The 19,197-nt window shown below is 42.1% G+C and overlaps 1 protein-coding gene across 2 annotated transcripts in view; it reads right to left on the bottom strand.

The window, feature by feature from the left end:
• CDADC1 (cytidine and dCMP deaminase domain containing 1) overlaps nucleotides 1-12,276 on the bottom strand; it is a 98,613-nt gene extending 86,337 nt beyond the window's left edge. For both annotated transcript variants that reach the window (XM_090258798.1, XM_090258799.1), the window contains exons 1-2: nucleotides 12,099-12,276; nucleotides 10,340-10,437 (exon numbers count right to left, since the gene is read on the bottom strand). In XM_090258798.1, coding sequence (XP_090114924.1) covers nucleotides 10,340-10,437; nucleotides 12,099-12,180 — 180 coding nt within the window. In that variant the 5' untranslated portion in view covers nucleotides 12,181-12,276. The remainder of the gene's footprint in view (nucleotides 1-10,339; nucleotides 10,438-12,098) is intronic.
• Between the last annotated feature and the right edge of the window lie 6,921 nt (nucleotides 12,277-19,197).

Genomic DNA, 19,197 nt, shown 5'->3' with positions numbered 1-19,197 from the left:
ACCACATGATCGTATCAATAGAAAGAGGAAAAGCATTTGATAAAATCCAGCAACTGTTTATGATAAAAACTCTCAGCAAAGTGGGATTACAGGGAATAAACCTCAATGTAATAAAGGCCATAAATGACAAACCTACAGCCAACATAATTCTCAATGAGCAAAAATTACAAGCCAGATCAGCAACAAGACAGGGATGTCTATTTTCACCAATCTTATTCAAAATAGTACCAGAAGTCGTAGCCCAGCAATCAGACAAGAAGAAATAAAGGGCACCCAAATTGGAAAGAAAGAAATAAAACTGCCATTACTTACAGATAACATGATACTGTATATAGACAGCTCTGAAGATTCCACTAAAAAACTCCTAGTACTGATAAATAAATTTACTATAGTGGCCAGATACTAAATAAATATCCAGAACTCAGTTGCACTTTTATATGCCAATAATGATCTATCAGAAAGGGAATCTAAAAAAACAATCCCATTCACAATTACTTCACAAGGAATAAAATGCCTACTAATAAATTTAACCAAGGATGTAAAAGACATGTACTTAGAAAATTATAAGAGACTGAAGAAAGAAAATGAAGAATATACAAATAAGTGGAAGCATATACCCCGTTCATGGATAGGATGAATTAATATCATAGAAATGTCCATGTTATCCAAAGCAATCTACAGAGTCAATGCAATTCCTATCAAGATACCAATGGCATATTTCACAGAACTAAGACATTCCAAAAATTTATATGGAACCACAAAAGGCCCTACATGCCAACTGCGATCTTGAAAAAGAAAAGAACTGGAGGAAGCATGCTACCTAATATCAAACTATACTACAAGGCTATAGTAACTAAAACAGCATGGTACTGGCATAAAAACAGACATACAGATCAATGGAACAGACTAGAGAGCCCAGAAATAAACCTATGCCTTAATAACACATATCTGTCCCATTTTCCAAACACCATTCATTGGTGCAAAAAATGAGTCTAAACCATCTTCTTTCACCACACACAATGATAAATTCAAAATGGATTAAAGACTTAAGTGTCAGACTGGAAATCTTGAAACACAGGTGGTAAAATCCCAGACATTTCTCATAGCAATATTTTTTTCTGATATATCTCCTCAGGCAAGGGAGACAGACAACAACAACTAAAATGGGACTACATCAAACTAAAAAGGTTTTGCACAGCAAAGGAAAACATCGAAATGAAATGACAACCCACTGAATGGGAGAACACATTCTCCGATACATCTGAAAATGATTGTATATCAAAAACTTATAAAGAACTTATAAAAGTCAACACCAAAAAAAAAAAATACAATTTAAAAATGGGCAAAGGGCCTATATAGACACTTCTCCAAAGACATACAGATGGCCAATAGACATATGAAAAGAAGTTCAATGTCACTACTCACCAGATAAATGCAAATTAAAGCCTCAATGGGGTATCACCTCACACCTGTCAGAATGGCTTTCATCAATAAACCAACAAATAAGTGCTGGCAAGGATGTAGAGAAAGGGGAACCTTCTTGTGCTGTTGGTGGGAATGAAGATTGGTGCTGCCAGTATGGAAAGCTATATGGAGTTTCCTTAAAAAATTAAAAATGGAACTCAGACAGCATAGGGATTGGGCCAGGAATGGAGAATAGCCAGTGGCCAGGAAGCCAAGTTAAGATGAAGTCATTAGAAAAACTGGAATGAGCTGACTGCAAAGATGTCAGCACCCCTCCACTCCCTCCTCGAAAACTCAGTAGCAGCTGATTTTTATCTCCTTCTAACAGCCTGCTTAAACTACTGACCTGCATGTGCAGCTGATCAAGGTTTGACCAATATACAACTTTCCTAGGGTGGTGGTAATGAGCAGTATCCATCTTATCCCTGTGAGAAACACTCACAATAAAAACTGGGACACAGGACTTGAGCAGTAAAACAAGGCCTTTATTCATGAGTCTGCAGAGCCGGGCACACCCTCACAGCCAGGAGAATGTGCGCACCAAGTAGACAAAGGAAACTGGTTTTATAGTCTTGGCTTCCCCACCCTGAAATTGCCACCCTAAAGTGATTATCTTTTCCACCCTGAAATTGCCACCCTAAAGTGATTATCTTCCTTGCCCTAAAGTGACAGCGATTAGCTTCCCTGCCCTAACGCAATTAGCTCTCCCTCCCCTCTCCTTCTTCCCCGTTTCTCCATTACTGGTTACTCCGGAATTACAATCTAACACGGTTATCTAAATGCCCCTTCTGTGGTTTGTAGATATGTCAGTGCTGTCAGCTCCCTTCTCAGAGACCCTCTAATTACATTTGCCCTTAAGACCCTTTAATTACATTTGCCCTTTGTTACTAATGACTTTTTACTGGTTTGGGAGTCACTATGTCCTTGTTTCTAACAATTCCCCCCTGTCTCTTTTGGAAAATTGACTACTCAAACCATTCTATTTATCCCTTCAAATTTAAGGAGGATTTCTCGACTTTCTTCCTTATAGTTAGGATTCCCTTTGGTCTCTTGGAGGAGGAGATTATGAAAAGTTGCTGGCATTTGTTTACTTAGTGCAGTCTCAATTAGCCTTTGAACCAAACCTCTGACTCATGGAATAGTACAGCAGCCTAAAGCTGTTAGGACATCTGCTACCACTATGAGGGATACCAGAGCTGATGAGATCATTCCTTTCCAGTTGCCAAACCAGTTTTCTAACCATCCTGTTATGGGATTGTCAATACCTGAGTTTTCTGCCAGCTCACTTGCTAAGGTAGTTAGTCCCTGCAGAGCCTTAGTGATAGATTCATTAGGGGCAGTATTATTAGGGATAAAGGTGCAATACTGCCCCCGAGCATTACACATACACCTCCATTTTCTGCCAACATCATATCCAGTGCCATCCTGTTCTCCCAAGCCACTCAACTGGTGGCATCTAATTGTTGAGCGATTCCTTCTATAGTATTCCTAGTATAACTGATAAAGCTCTGTTGGTTATAATAAATATAGTTTATCTAATCAACAGAATAGCACTGACTCAAACCCTGCTGCTATCTGATTTCTAGCTTTAAACTCATCTGGAACTCCTCTGGGGACTTCAATGGCTTCACTATAGATATGAGGATTATAGGATTCGCCAGGCGCCACTGACCTTTTTTTCCTAACAGGGGCAGTCTGGATCAGTTTCGGAAATGCTAGGGTAAATGGGATAGCCAATTGAACCAGGGCACAGGTTCCACTCCACCTGTTAGGTAGGATTTTCCAGAGGCCCCTCTGCCCACAATACCACCAGACATCTGTTCTGGGGATTCGGAGAGGAATATAGTTGCCGGCCCCACTGTGAAGGTGGCTCGCATTTCTGGTATGAGTGCATATTAGGAGTTCTTCCGCAGGGGTACCCGAATTCGCTTCCCACCTAGAGAGGCAAGAAGAGTAATTCATGGGCCCCACTGAGTATGAAGGGAGGGATTGAGTCCCATTACTCCTTATAGAGGGAAAGAGGAGAGACAAGCTTCTGCAAGTCTCATTTCCCCATGCACTTTCATCCTGGTAGAGAGTGAGCATACAGGCCATTCCCGAGGGGTCAGAGTCCCAGCCTAGTGGAAATGGTACAACCTGTGCCTGGGGTCTTCCTGTGGTACAAGCATAACAGTTGCTTTTATTCAGGGATTTAACGGTAAATTTGACCCATTCTACCCAAGCACTTGCGTCCCTGTACCCAGTCTTTATTTCTAAGGTTTATCTGAGATTTAATACCTTAAAAACTTTTACCTTGTCTGGATTATTCTGGGGTCTTTTCTGAGGTGTTTCTGAGGTCTAGCTGAGAGAAGTTAGATTTTCTATGGAAGGAGGAGTTGTCACTAAGTGAAGACCTAGCCACCCTACTGGATTTATGCCAGATACATCAGCTTCTAGGCCATAAACTTTGGCAGCCACATGGGGTTCCTGACTTAAGGTCTGTGGCTGGTTCAGTGTCAGAAGAGGGTTGCACTGGAGAGGCTGGCAGTTTGGGGGAGGAGCTTCTTTGCTTAAAGTTATTTTAGGCAAAAGAGAGACCAGTTTTAAAGTGAAGCCCACTGACCAACCCATACTTCGCCAACCCAACCACTTAGTTCAGCCAAACTGTTGAGTCTCAGGGGGCGGCAATGCAGATGGGCTTCTTAAGTGCAGCTTCTATGTACAGACAATTACTCAGGTAATGAGATTATAGGCTTATACCCTATGAAAACAGAAAGAACACACACATGTCAATTCACAGAACACAATTCACAAACCAATTTCTAAATTTGCAAGACTGTCTTATTGGGAAGACATTCAGTTGCAAGGCATTTGACATTCTTTTTGCCTGTAAATTAAGCATTGTTGATGTCACAGACCTGGTTTAACTTTCAAATGAAAACAAACTTTGAATTAAAATAAACTTTATAGACACAGTTAACTGCACTAGTTTATAGTCTACCACTGAGCATTGTGATTTTCCTCAAATCACGATTTTTCTCCCTAAGATTACCCTCCTTGTTATTAAAGGGACTGCATTAAGTCCAGTTTTAATTTAGCCTGTTCATTTGCATAAATACAACAAGAGCAGCAATTGATAGCATAAAATTTTTAAGTCTGCTTTGCTGGAACTCACACAAAGAACTTTAAGGTTGACCTTCAGTCTGCCCTCTGGGCACACAAGCTGAGCCACACACCTGCCATCTGGCCTTGCCTGTAAAACCCATGCTTTTTACAAGTTCTTCGAGCTTTCCATTGTGCCTTAAGGTTCCTTCTAGCCATTTATCAGGGAAGCAACCTTCGTTTCTTCCCTAGAAAGATTGCCATGAACCGCATAACCAACCAAGGTGCTACGCCTTTCCCTCATGGGCTTGCCTTAGCCTAGGCATGCCTCCTTCAGGTATGATATTCCAGTCAAAGCCTCAGCTGACATAACCACCATTAGCAACTGGTATTATTAGTTTTATGCAAAGGAACTTTATGTCACTTCTTACTTCTTTACAATGCCTAATACTGGAGGGTTCCGGTAGGGAGAAAAATATAAAGGCGTGAAGGAAAATCCTTGTCCTTCAAAACTGCATTTCCATGCATTATATCTTCTATTACTAAAACCATACAATTTCTTCTCAAAACCTTTATAAATGTCTAACCAGCCTTTTTATTTACATGCCTTACACCTTTCCTGGTTCCCTTTCTTTTATGTGAAGTTTTAAAATTTCCCTGGGAAACCTCAATTTTTCCTTTCAGAGCATAAACAGAACACAAGCAGCTGAGGTTTCCTTTTCCCAAGTTTAAAGCTTCCATAACTTTGTTTTTTTATAATTACAACTTTCCTCAGACCTTCTGCAACATTCACAAACTTTCTAAATACCCTTTACTGCTTTAGATTTAACCATAACATGCTTCCAATCCTTGTTCTTTTCCACACGGTGAAGGACTGTACTCAAACTCAGTATCTGGCAGCTAAAAGTTCCTAGATTTGCAGAGATATTCTGCAGCTTTTTGAAGTTCCTGCTTCTCCTTCTCTCTTCTAACATACACTTTCTGAGCTTTCCTGAGGAGTTTTTCAGTTGCTTTAATTGGCCCATTCATTTACTTTTTGTAATTTCTTACAAATATTTGACCAGTTTCTGTTACAATGGTGACTTTTAAGAGTCCCTGTCCTACAGCATTCTCTGGATTTAGACCAGAATACTTCCTCATTTTGTCCCTGAGCTTCTGCAGGGATCTGATGGAGCTGTATTTCGAATGCCTTGGAGACATTCTGTGCATGGGGAACGGACTCCTTGATTCCCCTGATGACGAGGCTCCTAAGGTCTCTCATCTGAGCCCTAGCCTCCGGCCTGTTATCCCAATCAGGGTCTATACTGGGAAACTTCTGTTAGGCCGGGACAATTCCCTGACCGGGAGGATGTTCCCTTTCCCATATCCTCATAGCAGCCCGTATGATCACTCCCTTCTCTTCCCCACTGAAGATGTCTAGTATAGACATTAATTCTGTGCACATGTATATGCTGGGTCCAGGGAACCGATCTAATTATTCTGCCAGTCCAAGAGGGTCCTTTACCAAGCACTTCATATTGCGCTTGAAGTTTCTAACTTCAGTGCTTGTTGAAGGAGCATTTGACATATCTAATATGTCCTGGACCCCTGGAGACTTCCCTAAGGGGAAACCGGCTGCTCTGAGGGAATGGGGAAGTTCTTTAGGTCTTGCTTACATTGTTTCAATTCCTTTCTTAATTTAGATAAGTTGCCACCAGCGCCGTACGTGTCATGGGGGCAGATACTGGTGGGGTATCTGCTAGGTGTTCCTGGCCTCTTCCGTCTGTACTGTCTGCCCTGGTGCCTCCGCCCAGTTGGCTGCTGGCTGGCCAGGGCTATAAGGCAATGGAAGACAGGACAGAGGATCCCAGGCCTTATCTTTTTCTTTTTTACAGGGAAGAGACCTGCAGATCTGCTGGTAGGTGGTGATCAGCAGAGAGCATATTCCCTCTCTTCCTTAAAGGCTGATGCCTGGCCCTGGCTGTTGTGACCCAGTGGGCCAAGCACCAGCCCATGAACCAAGTGTTGCCGGTTCAACTCCCAGTCAGGGCACACGACCAGGCCACATGCCAGGTCCCCAACTGGGGGCACGAGCGAGAGGCAACCACACAGCGATGCCCCTCTCTTCTCTCTCCAAAAACAAACAAACAATACAAAAAAGCTGAACACACATATAAGACCAGGGCTTAACAAACCCAACACTCATTAGACCCAAATCGGGGCCAGAAGACAGATTTCCCCTAAATGGGTTCCTTTGGCCAAAGGAAACAACAGTATTTTACCATTGTCTGGTTTTCCTTACTTTTGGTCCGGGGATCCTTTCCCCAGTGCTCTAACATTCTCCCTAATGGACTGTTGGGTGGAATGTTTGTGGGGCCTTTCTTGGCCCCACCCCTAGGCCTAGAATTTCTATTTCCCATCCTCAGCTGATTCCCGTGGCTGAATCCGGTTGTGTTCTCAACCTAACGGACCCAGCGGAGGTGCACTCCACACTGGCTTACTTGCACACAGACCGAGATGCTTCGTTCGTCTCCAGCCACTTCCCTCACAGGACAACGGACCCAGCGGAGGGGCACTCCGGCCGCTTCCTTCACAGAACAACGGACCCAGCGGAGGTGCACTCCGGCCACTTCCCTCACAGGACAACGGACCCAGCAGAGGGGCACTCCGGCCGTTTCCCTCACGGGACAGCGAACCCAGCGGAGAGGCACTCCACACTCGTACCAGCCACACACACAACTCGTACCAGCCACACGCACAGTCAGCTTCCCGAGGATGCCCAACCACCAATTTTCCTACCTTGGCCCATGCACGAGGTTGCCTGGTTGCCGCAGTGTTTGCTTTTGTTTCCCCCTGCGTCGATCCACTGCTGTCCCAACAAGAAGTCTCGGGTCCTTTCCGGACACTGAGGCGGGTGGGCCCTGGGTCAAGCGGGCCACCCAAAAGCGGGTAGGACGCGTCTCCCCGCCTTGGCTCAGAGCCCTTCCCGCACACAGGCGGAGGATCCCGGACGAGCCCCCAAATTATGAGAAATGCTCACAATAAAAACTGGGACACAGGACTTGAGCAGTAAAACAAGGCCTTTATTCACGAGTCTGCAGAGCCGGGCGCAACCTCACAGCCAGGAGAATGTGCGCGCCAAGTAGACAAAGGAAACTGGTTTTATAGTCTTAGCTTCCCCACCCTGAAATTGCCACCCTAAAGTGATTATCTTCCTTGCCCTAAAGTGAGAGGATTAGCTTCCCCGCCCTAACGCAATTAGCTCCCCCTCCCCTCTCCTTCTTCCCCGTTTCTCCATTACTGGTTACTCCGGAATTACAATCTAACACGGTTATCTAAATGCCCCTTCTGTGGTTTGTAGATATGCCAGTGCTGTCAGCTCCCTTCTCAGAGACCCTCTAATTACATTTGCCCTTAAGACCCTTTAATTACATTTGCCATTTGTTACTAATGACTTTTTACTGGTTTGGGAGTCACTATGTCCTTGTTTCTAACATCCCCACAGGGCAGGCATGGACATAATTACCAGGAACACAGCTGGAAAAGGAAGTCAGCCAGACCTAAAATGCAGAATTCCAAAAGTCTGCCTTTTTCTAAAAGCCCACCATTTCAAACAAACCTGCTTTGTCCCTAACTTATAAGAGCAGCCATGCAAAACCAGCACCCTCCACCCTCAGTTTGGAGAACCTTCCTTTCCTCTGGGCTGCCTCCCTTGTCCTCAAGTATAAGCTTAATAAGATCTGTCTGAAAATTTATCTGGGATTTCCTTTCCATTTTTAGCTTGGGGAACCCAAATACTGCAATACTGGTAATGCCTCCACCCAACTTCACCTTCTGACTTTTGAACCACAAATTCTCATTCCTCCAAGATTTTGCATTTGGAGTCTGTCCTGCAACCAGGACCTGGGCCAGATGGATGTTATTTTCTGCAAACTCCCCTTAGAGACTGCCTGATGGTCACTCATGTTCATTGTGACATAAATAAGCAACCCCTCCCCTACCTCCTGCTATGTGCTCATTCCTGGAACATGTTGTTGTCTTCACCTGGTCAAGCATGTAAAGCAATTCCCATACCTGGTAGCATTCACGTACTTGTACCCATGACTATCCACCCCTTTGCCTTTGCCAACTAGACAGGGGCCATTTTGTAGAAGTCATCCAAGACACACCCTGCATGTAAGTTTCCCTTAATAAACTCTATTAATACATTGTTGACCAGCAATTTTATACAAAAGTTATCCCATATCACCGGCTATTTTTTCGTAATTGAATATGAAAATGATACAACCTACATAAACTTCAATATACTTTATTCATTTATTTATTTAAGAATTGTATAAGCTAATGCAAGTGCAAACATGAGTTAACTCATTATTGGGCAACAACGTTTGGGCTTGAAAACATGAATTTTCAATGTGTTAATTACCATACTAAAGTAGCCAGCCTCTTTCTACACTCCTTCTCTGCTCTCCACTTCTAGAGATAGGTTTTCAGTCTCAGAGTTTTCGCTGGGTCCGTGTGTACAAGCAGTAAATGTCAACTCATTCTTCATGTGTCAGTGCTAATGCAGCCTACCTACCCTGTGAATCCTTCCCTCACTTCCACATTTAGACCCTGCCCCTCGGTCTTCAATCTTGGTAGCATCTCTGCTTGATGCGATCATCTAATAGTATCTTAATTGTTTAAATGCCTTGTTTTTGTCCCCATAAGAAAGTAAAGACTACATCTTTTCTTCTTGTATCTCCAGTGCCAAGCACACAAATTCATCCACAGTAAAAAAGACATCAAAAATGAAAAAGAAAAGAGGATGGTTATGAATGACCTCATACAAGTATTGTGAGAATTTAAGGATTTACAAAAAGTCTTTCTGTGGGAAATCAGAAGCAATCTTTTAGCAGAATTACTGACAAGTTGGAAACTTCAATAAGCATATGCAGAATACAAATACAATTTTATAGGAGGAAAAAAACCCTTATGCTTCAAAAAGATTGAAGGAAAGCACCAAAACGTTAAAAGTCATCACTGTTAGAATGGTAAGAAGCCGTGGGTAACCTTCCCCTTTTCCTCTGTTTTCAAAAAATGTCTTAAATGCTTTCCTTAATCTATACTATGTTCCATAGTGACTTTGGCTCCCTAAAAATTAATAACAACATTATAAACTTCCAAATCTACCAAACCAAAATGGTAAGAATTATCCCAGTCCATACATAGAGGAAAATGATGAGAACATAGCGCCCTGCCACTCTAAGGGTAGGAGAAAGAAAAGATGTATGCTGACTATACTTCTAACACATTGGCTTTTATAATTACTCTTACAATACATTCCTAACCTGTTTTGATCATCTCTTTTGAGATCCAAAAAAGACTACTTACATGGAACAATAGAATTCATAGATTACCTATTACAATAGGAAATGCTAAGGATTATACCAGGTAAAATAAGGCATGGTCTCTATCTTCAAAGTAATTTACAGTTTGGTGGGAGAGGGGAAAAACTACTCAATTGAGATGCAAACAGTATACAATTGAGTAATAAATTATATGATATAGACAATAATCTTACTGGCCTAATCAACATATAAATACTGTTAATATCTGATAAACATAGCCCAGTCAGAGATGATAACTGTTCTGTTTTTAGATTGGAAAGATGAGCTATTAGAGCTGGGAGTTACAAATACTACACGAAATCATAAAGATATTTTGCAAATTGTAAGGTTGTTGAGTTTGTTTTTGACAGAAACTGGAGCCATAAAATCAAAATTTAGACCACAGCTTAGCTAAATGGTTGGGATTATCTTAGAAAAAATTATACCTGAGATTTTTGTCCTTGGGCTTCTACTGCTGGGAAGAGCTCCATCCAGAGACTGAGCAGAGTGAAAAGATTGACTTTAGAAAGCCTTGGTATTTGACCTACAAAAAAGAGGGCAGGCAATTTAAAATTTTGCTAATGACTTAAATAGGAACTATGCCCAATGCCACTTGGGTGCTGCAGCTTTAGCTCAGCTGCTTTAGCTGGAGGAAGAGAAAAAGGATATGAGGACAAGAGAATCAAAGCACTTTCTCAGCAGGAAACTGACCACCACCTCACTTGTGGTGACCTCTTCTGGCACTTTCCAAAGTTGGGACCTTTTTCTCCAGCCCTCACACAACTGGGGGAACAAAAAGGTACTAGCTCTGAGAACAATCCAAGGAAGTTCTGAAAAGTCTGCATCTTATGTCATCATGGAACAAGCTTTTCTTTATTATTTAAAAATTGTTGACATGATTACAGATATACCCTATATCCCCCTCTCCTGTTTCCCTCTTCACCCAGCCCCCACACCCCATCCCAACCCTCACCACATTGTGGTCTGTATCCATGGGCTATGCATATATATTCTTTGGCTAGCTTTTCTTTGGACTGCGGTGTTGCAGCAAGGGTAGTGTTTACAACACAGTATTGAAAATGCAGTGACCTGTGAAGGTAAAGCAGTTGAATTACAGGACAGCATGGGGTGTGGTTGTGGAGAGCAGGACCCATAAAATGGGGTTGGTCAGGTCAAGATAGAATAAAGTATATAAAAAAGGATGGCATCACTCATGTCAACCAAGATGGCTGCTAACTATCCATGACACTTTAGCTCAAGAAGGAAACTATAAGTCACACCAGGGACCCTGCCAATTGCCCACCAGGGTGGCATACCTACTCACAGAGCCTGGGAGCTCTTGGTTCCAAGCCATGGAATTTTCCAGTTTGTTTGAGTGCCAAGTTTTTAGGTATAACTGGGGTGGGCTTCAGGCCACCATCAAGACAGCTTTATTCCATACACCAAGGTGCTTCCCCACACCATGCTGATCTCCTGACTGCCCTGCCACCAGAGGCTCTGCCCTGCTGGACCCAGGACTTCCTTTGCCCTGCTGCCCACCCAGCTCAGGAGATTTTGCCTTGTAAACCGCTGACTGCTCCCAGCCTACTGTACTGTCTCCCAGACGGTGGGCTGAGACTCTGGGACTGGGGTTCATTATGCCTTAATTATTTTGTGCGATGTTATTATTGTTATTAGGTTAGTATAGATTTGGACTGAATCTACATTATTAAAAGCCGACTCGTGTTGGCTCCCTGTTATTTCTCGGTGCCAAGTTCACCTGTGGGACCGGTGGTCGTACAGGCGGCTGGGTGCTTTCGGTTCTTAAGGCCCAGATCAGACGACCAGAGCAGGAATCGAAGGCTGGCTTAATAGAAAGACTATATGGTAGAACACATGCTGGCGACAGTGGTTAATTTGGAAATCAAGTCAAAAGCACGGCTTGGGGAATTTTCAAGTTCGTCATTCCCGGAGATCCCAGCTCTAAGTCCAGAGAGGAAAAGTAAAAGGGGGAGGGGAGAGGCGGTCAGCGCGCGACATCAAAAGCACGGGCAACCAGACTCGGGAATCCGGCTGACTGAAGCAGGGGCGTGCCCCGGAGGGCATGAGACAGCCAGGAGCAGAACTGTAAGCGAAGAGGAAGGCAAGGCACCTGGAGTTGAATGGGCCGAAGACATACAGGACACAGCAAACGCTGCGGCGGCGGGAGCGGTCGGAGGCACTCACCGGTCATGCTGTCGGTCTGGGTGCCGACTGAGCGCCCGGGCCCCGCACTCTCCAGATTTTGCATTTGCCCTGCTTCTTTCATCCCAAGCCTAGCGTCCTCTGCAGTCCAGAAAACTTCTCACTGTCAGGCATGATCTTGGTCTCAGGTGCTGTACAACAAAAGCCAACTGGGCGCACCCAGATGACACGCAGAAGCCAGGCGGCCACTTCCGGGCGCTCTGTGTGATGTCACAGCAAGGCGCGGACGCCGTGCCGCAGAGCTGCCCCTCCAGCGGGCGATTGGTTAGGTAGGGTGCTTTATGCAGTAAATCAGTTAGGGCCGGTTTTGGGCTGTCTTTCTTGGTTTTGCCGAAGTAAAGTTGTTGGAGGATGTCTTGACTTGAATTCCCAGGTTGTCAGGTTGATGAGGCCTGCTCGGACTTGAGTTTGGGTCAGAGAAGGAATAGAAATGGAAACCCACCCAATCTGTAACGGTCAAGGTCTTAGAAAATCTCTGAAGGGGAAGGGGTGGGAGCTGAGCGGTGCAGGTAGTTGCTAACATCAGAGGTTAGCCGTGCTTAGTTCCAGGGCCACAGTAGGGATATTCTGCTTTGTGGACCCTGAAAAAGAATATACCTAGTAAGAAGGGCTCCTGGTGGCCAACCAGGCTCAAATTTAATAGCAGAGTTCAGCAGCCACTTCTAAACAGGGAACTCTCATGCAATGGCGTTTTAAGGAGATGACTACACTAAACTGCCTGTCTGTAGTGTATATGCCATCTGAACCAGCCCGTATAAAGGAGTTTCTGAAATTGTATTTCATCCTATAAGGTTGATACTTCCCCTAGAGAATGGAAGCTGTGCCGCTATATCCCCATTAGCATTTGCACTGACCAACCAGGACAGTGCTTTTTTGAGACAATAAAGCTTTGAAGACTTGCAATCAGGGACCAGAGGCAGCTTCCCTCTGACTCTGAGAGTGCACTTTCCTTTTCCACTGAAGATGGAAGACTGGGCTTCTACAGCTAGGTGAAATATCTAGTGGCCTTGCTGCTTTATAATTGAGCTGTTTCACAGCAGTGTTGTGTTGCAATTGAGCTGTTTGCGCTGACAAAGTCTCCTTCATCACACCTCAATCTGGGGATTCCAGTTGACATTCAGTTGGCACCAACAACCATTGGTTGATAGCTTCTTAAACACATGAAGACATTAAAAGATGGAACTTAGTGAGTGTAGGAGGAGGTAGCAAGTGAACCCTGGAATATCTGAGAAGTACCTGACATTGTAGATTTGTGACCACTGCATTTTATTTTATAAGTATCCCAGGCATGACTTAAAATGAAGACCCTCTCTCCCTGTGACTCAGTCCAGTTTCCATCACCAACTCATTCTGTTATCACAAATAGCAAGAAATAAAAACTGCTTTTTGAAAACAAAAGCTGAGTGTTACTAGAGTACATTGTTTTGTAATGGAATGAAGTAAAGAATCTTCAATTTTGAAGGGCATGGCTCTGGTTAATTAATTTTCACTACTGTATATTATTTCATTGTGGCTATATACCACAATATTCCCATATTTGAGCTAAGTGACATTTTCACCGTCTCTAGCTTTATACTATCACAAACAATGCTGTTATAAACATTTTCATATTTGTTTCCTTATGTTCTTATAAAAGCATTTCTTTAGATGTCCGACCAAGATGCAGACCTAGACAAACACGCTGCGTCTCCCTCCACAACTAACAGGGAATACAACTACCTCAAAACTAGAGACAACCAGAAGTTCCAGAAAATCGAGCTGCATGAACTCCAACAAACAAAGATGTTGCGGACCTCTGACCAGCAGAGTCCACAGCATTGTGGAGGGGGGAATAAATGCACAGTGACTGCAAGAATTCTGTGGAGAAGAGGGGACAGAACTGGCCACTTTCTAGAGGAGAAAGCGCCATTTGCGCCTGCCTTAACAGGCTTTTATTGATTTCTTAGGTGGATTACATCCAAGAAAGTTGTGAATCACTGTGCTAATCATTACCTTATATGATTATTACTTTTATATAACAGAGAAAAGAATGATACACATGCATGGATGATAAGGATAACTTGTCTAGCCATATCCTGTTCTTAGAAATTGGCCCAGAATAGGCTCTAAGAGACTGGTTCAAGGTTACATGCTGAACATCTGTTGTTCTCAGCCCAGGATAAGGGGGTCCTTTAGCAGAAAGCAAGCTTTTTAACTATTATATAAATGCAGGCCTGGTTCCCCACGGGAAAACCAGTGTGTGGAGTGGGTCCTGCGTGTCACCACGCTCCCAGTGGTTTTCCAATGTGGAGCTGAGCTACATTTGCCACCACCAAGCACCCCGGCTTCCCATACAAAGATATAAAGAAGAAATACTCATCCAGACAGGTAGGAAGGGCGGAGCCAGGAGGGAGAGGACACGGTGTGGTGGTGGCAGCAGTGGCAGGCCAGTGGAAAGCACAGTTACTCACTTTAAAAAGTCAGGAGGGACACCTGGGGAGTATTCCCAGCTCCTCAGCAGACCACGCAGCTCACGGTACCAGCACTGGGGAATATCAAGCCTCATTGCTTCTGATTGTGCAGACTAGTGGGGGCTGGGGTGGAGGCAGAAACTGCCAGTCTTGCAGCAGAGTCCACTTATTTAAAGGACCACCACAGTCCTAGAACATCCACAGACCCACCCACTCTGGGAATGATGGCCAGGACAACAGCTAGAGGGGCACCAGTCCCATATAGAAGTGGGAGAGGTGCCTGGAAAAGGGGTGAGTGCTGGGAAGGCAGCATTGTTCCCTCTCGGACCCCTCCCTCACATACAGCACCACAACATGGTGAAACAGGTCACCCTCTACTGACAAAACCCTAAGACACCGCCCCTTACAACGTACAGGAGAGACAGTTCTACTTGGGATGCAGAAGCAAACAAACACAGGAGCCTGTCTGAATGAGGAGACAGAGAACTATGGACCCAAAATGGAAATGGATCAAGGTTCCAATGGGAGAACTAAGCAACGAGGAGATAGCCAACCTAACAGATGAGGAGATAGACAACCTAACAGATGCAGAATTCAAAACACTGGTGATAAATATGTTCACAGTCTTGACAGATATGCTGAGTACAGCAAACACATAAGAGAAGAAGTTAAGGCTATGCTAAATGAAATGAAGGAAAATCCACACAAAACTAATGGTGAAGGGAAGGAAACTGGGGTTCAAATCAATGATTTAGAACATAAGGAAGAAAAAAAACAGTCAGCCAGTACAGAATGAGGAAACAAGAATTGAAAAAAATGAGAAGAGGCGTAGGAACCTCTGGGAAAACTTTAAACGTGCCAACAGCCGAACCATAGGGGTGACCGAAGTAGAAGAGGAAGAGCAAGAAATTGAAAACTTATGTGAGAAAATAATGAAGAAAAACTCTCCAAATTTGGGAAAGGAAATAGAATTACAAGTCCAGGGAGCACAGAGAGTCCCAAACAAGCTAGACCCAAAAAGGACCACACCAAGACACATCATAATTAAAATGCCAAAGGTGAAAGATAAAGAGAAAAACAGAGAGTTTCCTACAAAGGGGTGCCTATAAAACTATCAGTTGATTTCTCAAAGGGAAATTTGCAGGCAAGAAGTATTCAAGGTGATGAAAAGCAAGGACTTACAACCATAATTATTCTATCCAGCTAAGCTATCATTTAGAATGGAAGGGAAGATAAAGTGCTTCCCAGACAAGGTAAAGCTAAAGGAGTTCATTATCACCAAGCTATTATTATATGTAATGTCAAAGGGACTTACTTAAGAAAAAGATCAATATTATGAACATTAAAATGACAACAAACTCACAAGTATCAACAACTGAATCTAAAAAATAAAAACAAAATCCAACTAAGAAAATCAGAATAGGAACAGCATCATAGGTATGAGGATCATTTGGAGGGTTATCAGCTGGGAGGGGGAATGGGGAGAAATGGGGAAATGATGCAGGGATTAAGAAGCATAATTGTTTGGTACAAAATAGACAGGGGGAAGTTAAGAATAATACAGGAAAGGGTGAAGCCAAAGAACTTATATGCACGACCCATGGACATGAACTAAGGGGAGTATGATTGCTGGGGGAAAGTCGGTACTAGGGAGAGGGGAGCAACGGGGAAAAAATTGGGACTACTGTAACAAAATAATCAATAAAATATACTTTTTTAAAAAAAGCATTTCTTTAGAGACTACACTTAGGAGTAGAATTATTGTGTTGTTACTATCAATTTACCAGATTATGCTGAAAGGTTTTCTAAAGAGATTAGACCAATTTATTACATAACTCTATATCCCCACTAATTCTTGGTATTGTCAAGCTTTTAATGTTTGCCACTTTGGTTGGATAAAAGGGTATCTTATGATTTTGATTTTCCCTTATTTTTAAAATTAAGTTTATTGGGGTGACATTGGTTAATAAAATTGTATAGAATTCAAGTGTACAATTTTTTTCTAAACTTTCTTATTAATTCTAATACCATTTACTTTATTTTCTTTTGTTTTCTAGATCAAAACTATCATTATGCAAATAATGACAATTTTATTTATATTTTTCTATTATTCAAACCTTTTATACCATTTAATTGTCTTAATTCACTCTAGGTTCACCAAGGAAATATTGAATAGAGGTCATGGTAACAGGCATCCTTTCTTATTGCTGATTTTGAAGGAAATGCTTTTAACGTTAAACTATGATTTTTTGCTGTAGGTTGTTGATAACTGTCCTTTATCAGATTATGCAAATTTATATTTTTTTAAAAAATCAGATGTTGAACTTTATTAAGTGATTGTGATAGATACCTTTTATGAGTTTGAGAAAGATCCATTCTCTACTGATATGCTGAGAATTACCATAAGTGAATGTTGAGTTTTATTAAATGCACTCATTGCATCTATTATGATAATCCTATAGTTTTCCTCTCTTAATTAGTTAATGTAGTGAATTACACAAATACATTGTTTAGTGCTAAATCAGCTTGTGTTTCTTTAGTAAACCTATTTAGTCATTATGTGCTACTTTTTATTCATTGCTGGATTGAATTTGCTAATATTTTATTTAAGATCTTTGACACTGTTAGTGTGCTTAGTATATAATTTATCATGTTCTCTTTGTTTGTTATGATGTGATTATTAGTCCACCCTCATAAATGAGTTAGATAATGTTTCCTATTTTTCTTTTCTCAGGAAAAATTTATATAAGATTGGAATTACTTGCTCCTTCAATGTTTACTAAAACTTTCTTGGAAAAGCCATAAGAGCCTAGTGCTCGCTAAAGTGGAAAGACATTTTACTAATTCAATTTTTTTATCGGTTAAAGGACTACTCAGACTGTCTACTTCTTCTTAGTCAGTTTCCAGTAAGTTATATTTTTCTTGAAACTTGTTCATTTTATATTTTAAAATTAACTAAGATATATGTGTTTAAAATGTTCTCTCTCATTCTTTTAATTTCAAGAACTTTCTAAACTCAAAAGTAAGAAGTGGAGGGCTGTTAAGAGTGGAGAGTTCAGCAGTGCCTCCAGTGAGAGAGCAGCAGCCTCGGGACTGGGAGGAGGAGCTGAATGCCTGTGTTTTTAAGCATCCAGCTAGTTCCCCTCATAGACAGATTTTTTAAATTCCAGTTTAAACCTAATACGGTATGCTTCCCTTCTCTTACTCCATTCCGTTTTCCCTCCTCCCTTTTTTACTTATAATGTGAATGTTACTTTCTTTTTTCCTTTGCCTCTTCTCTTTTCCCTACTCTTATTATCTACCCTTGCAAAATCTCTTCACTCTCAGTCATCTCATATTTGTTTTTCCTTTCTTATAATAGCCTTAATCTCTTTACACTTTTATTAATATTGGCTTATTTGCAGCTGACAGGGTGGATGTGGGTAGGGGTTATTTTTGCAGGGGTGAGTCTACCTCCTGGGCTGTTTGGTTTTGCTCTGGCAGCATCTGTAAGTATACAAGATGTGGTAGACAGAGTGAAACTCAGTCAGCCAGCTGTAGGGATTACCCACCAAAGAACAACCCAACAACAACTGAAACCCAATTACAACCAGAGAGCCCATAAAAATGGCATAAAGAGCTGCCCCAGAGATTCAAGCTCAGGAACTCAAAGGGACTGCACCATTGATCACCGCAAAACTCCTAACAGCAGGTCACACCACAAAGACTGAAAGACAAAGCAGACCAATCTAATATGCAGAAACAAACAAGAACAGTCACCTAAAATTAGGAGAAAAAGAAACAATCACCACTCGAAAGGAAAGGAGAAATGCCCAGAAACACTACTAAACAAAATTGAGGCAAGAAAGCTATCAGACCTTGAGTTCAAAATAACAGTTATAAAGGTGCTCAAGGAGCTCAGTAAGAACCACAAAGAACTCCAGGGAAGCCACAGTGAACTCTGAATGACACCAAAATGAAAAAAGACATAGAAAATATCAATAAGAGACAGGAGGAAGTGAATAATACAATAGCTAAAGTGAAGAACACAGTAGAAGGATTTAAAAGCAGGCTAGATGAAGCAAATGATTGAATCAGTGAGCTAGAAGACAAAGTAGAAAAACATTCCCAGAAACAACAACAAAACAAAAAAAGGCTACAGAAGAACAAAGAGGGGTTAAGGGAGATGCAGAACAACATCAGAATAATAATATTCATGTAATAGGAATACCAGGAGAAGAAGAGAAGCAAGAGATAGAAAACCTGTTTGAAAAACTAATGACAGAGAACTTCCCTAGCTTGATGAGAGAAAAAGTCACATAAGTCCAGGAAGCACAGAGCGTCCCACTCAAGATGAAATCAAAGAGACCGCTCCAAGACATATCATAATTAAAATAGCAAAATTTAAAGGCAGAGAGAATCTTGAAGGCAGCAAGAAAGAAACAGCTAATGAGGGAGCTCCAAGGAGGCTGTCAGATGATTTTGCAACAGAAACACTACAAGTAAGAAGGGAATGGCAAAAAACATTCTATGCAATGAGAAGCAAAGGTCTGCAACCAAGACTACCAAGAAGGCGAAATAAGGAGTTTCCCAGACAAAAGAAGGTTAAAGGAATACATCCCCTTCAAACCAGCATTGCAAGACATGCTAAG

This window comes from Furipterus horrens, unplaced genomic scaffold (genome assembly GCF_987537825.1).
Source record: "Furipterus horrens unplaced genomic scaffold, mFurHor1.1.pri manual_scaffold_12, whole genome shotgun sequence".
NCBI lineage: Eukaryota > Metazoa > Chordata > Mammalia > Chiroptera > Furipteridae > Furipterus > Furipterus horrens.
Note: the sequence above shows the minus strand (reverse complement) of the source record. Positions and strands in the feature narration are given on the sequence as shown.